The sequence below is a fragment of the Phacochoerus africanus genome, chromosome 13 (assembly GCF_016906955.1).
Source record: "Phacochoerus africanus isolate WHEZ1 chromosome 13, ROS_Pafr_v1, whole genome shotgun sequence".
Classification (NCBI taxonomy): Eukaryota; Metazoa; Chordata; class Mammalia; order Artiodactyla; family Suidae; genus Phacochoerus; species Phacochoerus africanus.
In genome coordinates, this window is record NC_062556.1 from 2,560,090 (window position 1) to 2,572,421 (window position 12,332).

General features: G+C 49.8%; 1 protein-coding gene across 4 annotated transcripts in view; it reads left to right on the forward strand.

Annotated features, from left to right (window-relative positions):
- The window catches only part of TNFRSF19 (TNF receptor superfamily member 19), a 102,376-nt gene that overhangs the window by 23,018 nt on the left and 67,026 nt on the right, over nucleotides 1-12,332 (forward strand). For all 4 annotated transcript variants that reach the window (XM_047756013.1, XM_047756009.1, XM_047756010.1 and 1 more), the window contains exon 3: nucleotides 2,623-2,733. In XM_047756013.1, the coding sequence (XP_047611969.1) occupies nucleotides 2,623-2,733 (111 nt within the window). The remainder of the gene's footprint in view (nucleotides 1-2,622; nucleotides 2,734-12,332) is intronic.

A 12,332-nucleotide genomic window follows, 5' to 3' on the forward strand; every position in this document is an offset into this window, starting at 1 on the left:
CCAGGGATCAAATCTGAGCCGCAGCTGCCACTTACGCCACAGCTGAAACAACACCAGATCCTTAACCCACTGCACCGGGCTGAGGATTGAACTTATACCTCTGTAGTGACCCAAGCTGCTGTAGTCGGATTCTTAACCCACTTCACCATGGTGGGAATTCCTGAAACTGGTCCTTAAATACTATTGTTTTATGTAATTATTTATATCCCTCTTGGTTCCAAAAAGCATCAAAGAAAGATGGAGAGTTTAATGTGGGAAAACTCACTATAAAACGTCCATGAAGGTATTCAAAAGATGCTTGAAACATGCAATCTGAAGGCGCAGTTGTGATCTACAGATAGGAAAAGAATTCTTTTTTTTTTTTATTTTGACTTTTTAGGGCTGCACCTGCGGCATAGGGAGGTTCCCAGGCGAGGGATCCAATCAGAGCTACAGCTGCTGCCTACACCACAGCCACAGTCACACCAGAGCGGAGCTGCATCTGTGGTCTACACCACAGCTCACGGCAACACCGGATCCCTTACCCACTGAGCGAGGCCAGGGCTCGAACCATGTTCTCATGGGTCCTAGTCAGGTTCGTTACTGCCGAGCCACAGCCAGAACTCCTGAAGAGAGCTCTTGAGGTCTTCTTGGAAGAGAAAGGAGGGGAATGACGAGTCCGAGATTTGAGCGGACGTGAGGAAGCTGTCCCTTGTTCCAGCCGAGGCTGTTAAACGTTGGAAGAAGTGCCCAGGACAAAGGCTGTGGCATTTCTTTCCCAAAGCGAGTGCACGGAATCAAAGCAAACTCCTCCGAGACTGGCTGTCGCAGGGACCCGAGAGAGGCGGCGGGTGACAGGTGACTAGACCTTTAGCCCCAAGTCCTGTCCCAGTGCTGGAGCCCGCGACCCTCCTCCTGCCTGCTCTAGAGCTGAAGGCTGGGGTTTTATTTGGGAAGGATGGCTGGCAGTGTAGGTATTTGCTTCAAGGGGCAGGTAGTTTGTACTGAGTGCCTGCCCGTGGCCGTAACCATCAAAACCCATTTCTGTGCCCCCGTGCGGGTCGGCATCACACGCGCGGCTTCTGCTCCGCCAGCACTTCCTGCCGACCTCGGTTTTCATGGAGCGAAGCAAAATCAGAGTCAGGAACGTTACTGAGGGCGTCTCTGCTCAGCCTAAGGGTTGGAAGGGAATGTTGTCACCGGTCCGAGTCGGTGAATACCGACCTTGGTGACGAAGTAGCACCTGCTGAGAAGCAGATGGACACCCTTTGGTAGGGCGCTAGCATATATGACCAAGTTGTTGTTCTCAGGTAAAATAATACATAAAGGCAATGTTTAGGAAAATGACTTCCAACCTTTTTGTTTTTGCAAAGTAGACAGTCTCACCATTTAAGGCGTATGCTGGGAGCCCAGGTATATTGTTAGGACACAGGAAACCGCCTTGCGGCTGCAAAGTGGGGGCACAGATGGGGGAAGGCTGTCCCGGGAGGCTGGGGTTAGTGGATGCAAACTATTACATATGGAGTGGATAAGCAGCAGGGTCCTGCTGTATGACCAGGGAGCTCTCTTCCGTATCCTGTGATAAACCATAATGGAAAAGAATACGGAAAAAGGAATGTGTGTGTGCACACACACACGCACTCATGTGTATAACTGAATCACTTTGCTCTACAGCAGAAATGAACACATGGTAAATTAACTGTATTGCAGTGTTTAAAAAGTATATTGAGAAGTTCGCATTGTAGCGCAGCAGTAACAAACCCCCTGGCCTCGCTCGGTGGGTTAAGATTCCGGCGTTGCTATGAGCTGTGATGTAGGTTGCAGATGCGGAGCTGTAGCTCTGATTCGACCCCTAGCCGGGGAACTCTCATATGCTGCGGAGGCAGCCCCAAAAAGCCTAACAAAAGAAATAATACAGTGTTTACAAGTATATAGTGAGCTCCCACTGAAGTGGCAAAGTGGCAGTTAGTAGGGAAGTGAGTTCATGTTTATGTAGCACTTTGAAGAATTCAGGGAGTTTGGCCGCTACTGTCGTCATCATCATTCTCAGATATTTTACTGATCTCAGGATCGTCGGGTCGTATTTTTTGAATGATGAAGTCTAAGTAAATGGAACAGCTGAGAAGGGTGGAAACTTCTACGTCAGAACTGGGTATCGGATGTGTCAAGGATAACAGCAGAGTTCTCAGGGCTGTTCTGTGTATCCCATTTATTTATTTTTTTTCAATTTGTTATATGTGAATGTATTTCTATTTCTTGAAGATCAAAAAATATAATTTTGAATTCAAAAGGATCTTGGATCTCTACCAACTGTTTTTTTTATACATCTTCCTTCTTAGGAAAAAGAGCAGCTCCTAGCTAATTTTACCTTGGGTACTCAGGAAAGCATCAAAAGAAGGTAGCAGTGAATTCCAGAAAAAGGGCGATTCTCCTGCAGGGAGCACAGAGCAGAATCAGGCTGTTTGGTTTAACTGTCCCCCTGGTTTTTTCAGAAAGTGGTTTTTCTTCGAAAGTGAAACCGAATTGACCTCGGTCTGAACAAATGTTTACATTCAGTGTTCATGTGAGTAAACTGAGGATGTACTTTCTGTCTTATGAAAAATAGAATTAACTTACTTGAAGATAACGTTTTGTCTTTTTCAGGCGTGTATAGTGCTCTGTGAAACAGGAGACTGCGGGCAGCAGGAGTTCAGGGATCGGTCGGGAAACTGTGCCCTCTGCCAGCAGTGCGGGCCTGGCATGGAGCTGTCCAAGGTAATTGTCGGACGCCTGGGAACCTGTAGATCCATGTCTTTCAACTCTGTTCTTTTCAGCTAAATTCTTTCAGTTCGTTACTCATGAGGATGTCTTGGTCCGTCATGTCCCTCTAGCCAAATATTACACAATTCCCTTTTCAATACATTTGATTCTTGCATCTTACTGAGATAAAGAAATAGATACGAATACTTGTAATTCAATAAGTATCCTTGTTTTGTGTAACTGAGTGTCTGTCATCCTTCACTGAAATAATAGAGCCATTAAACAACCAGGTCCTACTGTTCGCCACAGGGAAACATAGTATCCTGTGATAAACCATAATGGAAAGGAGTATGAAAAATTATATATATACCTATACATGTAACTGAAAACCAGTGTATATATATGTGTGACTAAATCACTTTGCTGTACAGCAGACATTAACACAACATTGTAAATCAACTGGAGTTGCCATCGTGGCTCAGTGGTTAACGAATCTGACTAGGAACCATGACGTTACAGGTTTGATCCCTGGCCTCGCTCAGTGGGTTAAGGATCGGGCGTTGCCATGAGCTGTGGTGTAGGTCACAGGTGAGGCTCAGATCCAGCACTGCTGTGGCTGTAGCGTAGGCCAGTGGCTACAGCTCCAATTAGATCCCTAGCCTGGGAACCTCCATATGCCATGGGTGCAGCCCTAGAAAAGGCAAAAAGACAAAAAAAAAAAAACCAAACAAACAAACAAACAAACAAAAAACATTGTAAATCAACTGTATACCTCAATAAAATAAAATTTTAAAAAAGAATAGAATCATTAACGTTTACTTGCATTAATTAAAAGGAATCAACATTCTACTAAGATTTAATGATAAAGCATTGGTAACAGAAAATAGTAATGCTACTATTTACTGGGCCTTTTTTTTATTTTATGATTTTTATTTTTTCCATTGTAGTTGACTTACAGTGTTCTGTCAATTTCTACTGTACTGTGTAGCAAAGTGACCCAGTCATACATATATACATATATATATTCTTTTTCTCGTATTATCCTCCATTGTGTTCCATCACAAGTGACTAGATATAGTTTTCTGTGCTATCCAGCAGGCTCTCATTGCTTATCCATCCCAAACGCAATAGTTTGCTTCTACCAACCCCAGAGTCTCAGTCCGTCCCAGTCCCTCCCCCTCCCCACTGGCAACCAAAGTCTGTCCTCCAAGTCCATGAGTTTCGTTTCTGTGGAAAGGTTCATTTGTTCCGTATATTAGATTCCAGATATACGTGACATCATATGGTATTTGTCTTCCTCTTTCTGATGTACTTCACTTAGTAGTATGAGAGTCTCTAGTTCCAGTCATGTTGTTGCAAATGGCATTTTTTTTCTTTTTTAAGGCCGAGTAGTATTCCATTATGTATATAGACCACCTCTTCTTAACTCCATTCATCTGTGGATGGACATTTAGGATGTTTCCATGTCTTGGCTATTGTGAATAGTGCTGCAGTGAATATACGGGTGCGTGTATCTTTTTGGATGAAAGTTTGGTCCAGATATATTCCCAGGAGTGGGACTGCTGGGTCATGTGGTAGTTCTATATTTGGTTTTCTGAGGTACCTCCATCCTGTTTTCCATAGTAGTTGTACCAGTTTACATTCCCACTAACAGTGGTGGAGGGCTTCCTTTTCTCCGCACTCTCTCTGGCCTTTGTTGTTTGTGGACTTACTAATGATGGCCATTCTGACTGGTGTGGGGTGGTACCTCATAGTAGTTTGGATTTGCATTTCCCTAATAATCAGTGATGTTGAGCATTTTTTCATGTGCCTGTTGGCCATCTGTATATCTTCTTTGGAGAAACTGGGCCTTCTTTTTCTTAAAATGAGGGTGGCCATTGCTTATCAAGAGGTGGAGTCCAGCCAGGCCCCAAGGGAGCGGTTCATTTCCAAGCCAGAGTTTTGAACGTTCCTTTGTAATGCCAATATTATTATTCATTTCTCCACCTTGAGTATATGTTAATCCCTGGAGCATGTCAAATACACTCTTCTTCAGCCCCCTCTGTGAGGAAACGGTGTTCTGGCGGGGTGGACTCAGAACCCTAGGTGCTCCGGGCCCTTCTCTGTCACAATATGGTCAGGGCCTCACATCCATTTATCTTCTAACCTTTTGAAGATATTACCCGTTGTGGACCATTGATGTATCGTTTTGTTGTAAATAATGCATCAAGGTCTTCCTGTTAAAAAAGGAACAAAAGATGGGTCTTTTTTATTTTAAGTGGCTTTTAAAGAGACGGGTCCTTTCCCCTAGAATGCCATTCTGTGAAGGCGAGTCTTGTCATTCATAGATTTTTGATTGATGATCTGCAAACAGCAGGAAGCAAGGAATTACGCATATTCCACCAGTAACTCCTGGCCTCTCTGTTGTGTTGAATATACGATGGCTTTTGGCATCTTGGGCCCTTTGCTTGGATGGATGCTGGCTGGCTGTTGAACTCTGCGACATCCAGTTTGCTAGAGCACCCAAATGATGCTTTTTAATCCCTGTGGATTGTAGTAACATGTGGTTTCAGGCAGAGGTTTCGCTCTGTTGGATCTAAAAAGGTCCTTTATGGCAGCAGAGAGGTATATGAGATTCATCAACAAAGTAGCAAGGTAACGATTGTGCCCAGCAGGCAAATAGATGATCGTATTTCTACCCCTGGGTTCTTTTCCCAAATCCTGTGAAAGTCTGAAGGAAACATCTCAAATTCAAAGAGATGAGTAAAGCATTTCTAGGAAATCGCTTCCTGATCTTCATCCTTTATCTAGAGAGTGAAGCTTCTATCTATCAGCTCCAGTGTTTTTTTATTAAAAAAAAAAAAAATCTTCTAAGATTATTTGATAAGAGTTTCCATATTTCATAATTTCCCATGGACATCCAGAAGAAATATTTTTCAGTAGGTAGTAATTTTCCCTGAGTGTTGAAACAGCAGTCGAACCCTGTTTCATTAGAAGCAACCAAAAGGAAGCGATATGAATAGCTCTACCTGTGTGCACATTTTTTTTTTCTTTTTTTTTCTTTTTTAGGGCCGCACCTGCAGCATATGGAAGTTCCCAGGCTAGGGGTCGAGTCAGAGCTGCAGCTGCCAGCCTACACCACAGCCACAGCAACGTGGGATCCAAGCTGCATCTACGACCTACATCACAACTCAAGGCAACGCCCGATCCTTAACCCACTGAGCGAGGCCAGGGATCAAACCCACAACCTCATGGTTCCTAGTCAGATTCATTTCTCCTGTGCCACAGCGGAAACTCCTCGACCTAGTTATTGATATCCACAACTAAAGTTTTCTTTATATTAAGAGTTAAAAAAGGATATTTCCACCAGACATGGAACTCTCAAATAACCTTTATTCCAACATTGCTATGTGACTTATTTTGCTGTACGAAGCATAATTTAAAATTTCTGTCCATTTTCTAATATCCTATCTAAAACAACTAATCTTGGAGTTCCTGTCATGGCTCAGGGGAAACGAATCCAACTAATATCCATGAGGATATGGGTTCGATCCCTGGCCTCGCTCAGTGGGTTAAGGATCTGGCATTGCCATGACCTATGGTGTAGGTCACAGATGCGGCTCAGATCCCATGTTGCTGTGGTGTAGGCTGGTGGCTACAGCTCCGATCAGACCCCTAGCCTGGGAACTTCGATATGCCATGGGTGTGGCCCTAAAAAGCAAAAAATGAAATAAAATAATTCTTGGAGTTCCCTTGTGGCAGAGCAGATTAAGGGTCTAGCATCGTTGCACCTGTGGTGTGGGACGGCAGCTGTGGCTTGTACTCAGTCCCTGGACTGGGAGCTTCCATATGTCATGAGTGTGGCCAAAATAAATAAATAAATAAAATAATAAATTCGGGATCACGAGGTTCTTTGAATCGTAACCGTGTATCTGTATCTTAAAACTCGAGCTCAGAAACCCTCGGGATAAGCCGGTACAGTTAAAATTTCCGTCTGTGGTTTAACTACTCCTAATTATTATTTTCTTTGGAAGGTATTCCACCTGATTTTTTTCACAAGGTGTCTGGCTTACTCTCCTGTTGTTGGGTTCCTACCATCAGAACACGCGGTCGAGAGGCTTGCTGTGCTCTGCTCAGGCACGAGGCACACAGAAGCTCCCGGGCCAGGGATTGAACCTGCGCCACCGCTGTGACACTGCCAGATCCTCTAGCGCTAGGCCACCAGGGAACTCCTTTTCTTCCTTTAGGTTGTGAGGTTGTCCAGAGTCAACACAGCAGCCCCAGGTTCAGTAGGACCGACGTCCTTGTTGAGACTGATGCCTTTCCATCTTTGAGCGCTTTTTTTTTCAAGCAGCTGCAGTATATTTTATCTCATTTAGATGCATTGTGGCTCACTTCTTTTTTTTGGTTTTGTTTTTATTGGCTTAGAGTTGATATGCAATGTCGTGTCAGCATCAGGTGTATGGCAAAGTGATTCAGTTGTACACACACATCTGTCTTGCTTTTTCAGATTCTTTTCCCGTATAGGTTATTAAAAACATCGAGTAGAGCTCCCTGTGCTGTACAGCGGGTCCTTGTTGGTTGCCTTCAAAAAGCTGGAGCTAATGATTGCGATCCACAGCTAAAGATAACCGACCTTGTTGGTTATGTTTTATGTAACATATTGTAATGTGCACCTGTTTATCCCAAACTGGCCACTTTGGAAACGCGTTCTTATTTTAACCTTTCACCCTGGATACTTTGCATCTCCAAGATGTGTCTTAACGTAAAAAATACAGACTCCGTCTCAGAATGTCTTCAGATGTGATTCTGTCATAGCCACCTCGCCAACAAAATAAACAACCTTGGCCAAGGCTTGTTACAGACCAGGTCCTGGGTGATCTCCGAGTTTGGGAGAGTGGAATCCCTGCCGTGGGTCATAAATGGGGAGTGTAACTGCTCCTGCTCCGAGAAGATGAGGCAGAGACCCAGAGGTGAGCTGGCCCGTCCCCATCACCATTGGCACGTGGCCGTGTGCGGGAGGCGGGGAGTCCTCAAGGTAAATGATCTGCCTCTGCTTTTTTTTTTTTTTGTCTTTTTGCCTTTTCTTGGGCCGCTCCTGTGGCACATGGAGGTTCCCAGGCTAGGGGTCCAATCGGAGCTGTAGCCACCGGCCTACAGCACAGCCACAGCCACGCGGGAGCCGAGCCGCGTCTGCAACCCTCACCACAGCTCACGGCAACACCGGATCGTCAACCCATTGAGCAAGGGCAGGGATCGAACCCGCAACCCCGTGGTTCCTCGTCGGATTCGCCAACCACTGCGCCCCGACGGGAGCTCCCTGCCTCTGCTTTTGATGATGTCCTCGTGCAGCGCACTTTCCGTGATGCCGGAAACGGTCTCTCCGTGCTGCTCCACACAGAGCTGCTGCCCACGGTGCCCGGCCGGTGCTGGGACCGCGGCTGCTGTCACCGCGGAGCTGGTTGTTTATCTCTTTTCCTTTAAGTTCTTCACCTGAGGTCACGGCCGCGGTGTGGGGCGGTCAGCTCTGGGGTGATCGCTTCCTTCCAGAAGCTGTGGCTCAGGAGCAGCCTCTAAAACAGAGGCGGAAGTCCCAGCCTGTGTGCCTCCTCCTCCTGTAGGAGAAAATGTCCCAATAAAATGTAGAAAGGAGAGACCCCAGCCATGATGACTAAGCAAAGTCTAGCCAACTGCCCCAGCCAGTCCTCCCCCATGCATCTGCTTCCGCATCTACTACCTTGCCGGACGTCACTCCAGTCCAACCAGCCAGGCTTGGACCCGGAAGACGTAGCCCATAAAAGCCTTGGGAAACCCTTCTTCCGGGCTCAGACTCTGGAGAGCGATCTCATCTGAGCCCACCGGCGTCATAAACCTGAGTTCTCCACCTCTCCGAGTGCTCGCTTGGTTTCTCGCCGGGTAAAAGAGCTGATCCCCTGCAGCCGCAAAGCTGCCGGAGCTGGTACGCTACAGCCACGGGGCTGTCGCCAGAGCTGATACGCTGCAGCGCAGGGCCGCTGGGTATCTGCCGTGACACTCCAGGCAGCCCTCAGTGTCCTGGTGCCCACGCGTCTCTGTCCCTCTGCTTCAGGGGTCCTCGCTGTGGCTCTGCGCATCAGTGCCACACGAGCCCCCAGAGCTGTCCCGCACCGGCCGCCTCTTGGCCCTTTGCCTCCAGCTGTCCCCCCCACCCCACCCAGAGCCCCAGGCACCATCTTTCTCACTGAGACTCTTTGTAGTAACTTGGCTTGTAGATAGTTTTCCTGAATCTCTGGGAAAATTCATGACAGGTCACCCAGCCATGTGGAGTCTCTTTTGAGGCTTTTGTCCCCTTGAGCCGTGTGGACTCTCTCCCCGATGGCAGGCGGCAGTGTTCAAGTTTGGAAAATTTCTGATAAAGAGAACTAGTGGTGTCTCATTCCCATTTCGGAGGCGGAAGGTACCAAGCGTGGTTTCCATGGCTCTGTCAGCAGCGCGGGCTGGGCATCCTGACCGGGACGGTGGGTGTGAGGGTTCGGGGGCGTCCTGGGGGGCTCCTGAGAATAAAGAGCCTGGGGACGTGGCGGAGGACGAAGTGCCCACCTGGACTTGACTCTCCCTGTGTCGCGTCTGCCGGCCTCGGCCCTGCTTCCACCCCGAGTCTCCCAGCCAACGCTGTGCTTTGAGCGGGCTCGCCTCCCAGCAGTAAATCAGGAAACTGGTTTTTGCAGGAGCCTCTGGAAAGAGACTTCAAGTCTCTGGCACGGTTTTCAAAGCAAGCTTTTCTAAGCGATTATTGGGATGGTTCTAGCTCATGTGAAAAAAATTCATTCCTGTAAACAACAGCAGCATCCTGCCCCCCCCCCCCGCCCCCCGCACACATTTCACATTTTTAAAGGCCTCTGTCTTTTGGAAAACTGCTTTCGTCCTCATGAAGAAACTCATACCGAAAAGTAATGTCATTTTCAAGCACAAAAAGATTTATTTCTGCCGTTTAATTACAGTGTTGCTCACTTTATTTGTGTTTAATTATACCTAAGCGGGCCCAGTGAGGGTTGGCAGATATTAACACGCTCTGGCTTGTATTTTTTCTTTAGAAAACTCCACTACGGGTTTTCATAAACGGCAAGTTGGGGGCGGGGGGCCATGTCTTTGGCGTTGCTTTATGAAAGGAAATTGAAAAGCCGATTTCTAAACACTGGCCGCGTGGATCTCATTTCTCACTTCCATGTCTGTGCCCATAAAAAAATAACTTTTTCTCTGTCCAGCTCGAGCTTTTGAAGTTCAGAGTACCAGAGTTCACACTTACTGGCTGTACAAGGAAACGGTGCTTTCGACTCGAGGCCCCGGACGTGTTTCTGGGACAGCCGAGGGTCCGGGATGGTCTACCTGCCCCTGGGGGGTCCGCTGGGGTTTCTGTTAAAGTCCTCGGTTTACAGATGGAGGGAGGGAGAAGGGGATTTGAGGACTGTTTACTTTGAGTCATTTTGCTGCTGGAAAGCCACCAAAGGTGGCTCAAAAATATTGGGCAGATAAAAAAAAATGTGACAGAGCTACCGAGTTGGAACCTTGGAACCGAGCTAGGGAAGGCCCTTCACCCCATCCCCCCTTCACCCCATCCCGCCTTCACCCCATCCCCACCCCCACCCAGCCCCCCACCCCGGTGGGTCCCGGAGGAAGAAGACTTGGCCTTACCTAGTGGGAGGTGTTGCCAGGGGCGGGAAGGGGGGCCTTTACCCGCCTCCGCTCTCCGGGGTACAGTCCTAGCGTGGTCGTGATGAGGCTGATAATCCTTGAGGAAATGCTGCCCTCACATCATTTGTTCACCCATCTGTGCCCTCAGAGAAGCACTTATTCATGACACGCCGGCTAGTGTGCTTTAAAGAAGACGTGTTTGATGGCACAGGTTGACAGTGGCCGGGCAGCTCTCACGTGGGGACCTCTGCAGCAGGGGTGGGACCATGGCGATGGACTGGATGGTGGGAGAGCTTGCGCTCCTCTGGGCCCACAGCCGGGACTCGTGGGAGTTCACGGCCAAGGCGCAGGGGTGGGGGTGGTGGGTGGAAAGTGACAGCACGGAACCGTCAGAGGAAGAGGGGCCCTGAGCAGAGCCCGCCGCGGGGTGCCGGCTGAGGACGCGTCAGACCTACCCTGGGGCCAGTGGGGCAGGAGGGCCCTGAGGGGGAGCCCTGCAGCGTTCTGGCTCAGACTGGGTTTTAGAGGGAGTGTGCAGGGGGGCTGGGAGGGGGGCTGGGAGCCTGAAGGGTGGCCCAGCATCTCTGACAGTGTCCGGTGCGTGGCCTTCGGGAGGGAGTGCAGGGGCCCCGTGTCAGATACCAAGGCTCCCTCCCTCACGCCTGAGGTTTGGATGTGTAGGCCATGCCCCTTTACAGTTTGCACTCTCCATCCCACCTCACAGTTTATTAATAAAAAGTCTTCTTGGAGTTCCTGCTAAGGTGCAGCAGGCTGGGAACCTGACTGCAGCAGTTTGATGGCTGTGGAGGCGAGGGTTTGATCCCCGGCCTGCCCCGTGGGGTGAGGATCCCGCATCGCCACAGTGGTGGTGGCTCGGATTCCATCCCCGGCCTGGAACTTCCATGTGCATGGGCGTGGCCCTAAGATGGATATAAAAAATGAAACTGAAACGGTCCTCTTGGGGATTCAGGGAAATCCTGGGCGTCGCCTTTAAGCTTTGAGGCACCCGGTCCTAATTTCCATCCTCAGTGCGATCCCAGCCCTGGGGTGGATGGCAGGCATCCTCCGTAAAAGTAAAGCCTGCGTCTAATCCGAAGCCCAGGCCCCGGGCTGATTCTCTCTTCCGTATCCCTCAGCCTCCTGCATGACACATGCCCCCCCACACATGCCCACGCATGGCCCCCACGAACGTGCATGCACACGCGCACACGCTCACACATGCATGCACACTCACATGCGCCCTGCACTGTGTCAGGGCACCGGAGCAGGTCAGGGCTGCAGGCAGCAGAGCACACTGCACTCTGGAGCCTGTGGAGCTGGGCTCAGCCCCAAGTCTCCGTGGACCCGCGGGGCCTACCGCAGCAGGGCGGGGGTCGGGCTGGAAGGTCACCCAGAGGGGACCGTGGAGGGGGTGGTGGGCGGGCATCTGGGCAGGAGGGGCAGCGGATGGGCATCTGGGTGAGGCTGCCGTGGGGGTGGAGAGTCAGCGGATGCGGAGGACGCGGCCTCTGGCTCAACCCACTTGGCCGGACCCTTGAACAGCTGGGCCTTCGGAGACTCGGCCTCAGCCCAGGGCGTAGCCGGAAAAGCGGCTCCGAGAAACCTGGGGAGTCTGGTCAAAGGCGAGGACTCAGCACAGCCAGCGTGGCAGCCACCCCTCCCTCTTCCGGCAGACCCGGCCCCTGCTCCCGACAGGACGGACGGAAACCACAGCCTGGTGCTGTCCTCCTTCGGTGCCCGGCTGGGGCGTGTGATCCCCGACAGTGCGACTCGCATCCCCCCCAAAAGCCACCCTCCCTGGCCCCGAGCTCGGGACCCAGGATGGGTAAGAACAGCCTCTGTGGGGTAAAGACCTGCGTCCTGTGGGGAGCTCGGGAGTGGGTGCTGATGATGAGACGTGGGGGGCTGCGGGGAGGTGCAGGACAGTTGTGCGTGCATGTATGTGCATGCACGCTCACACACTC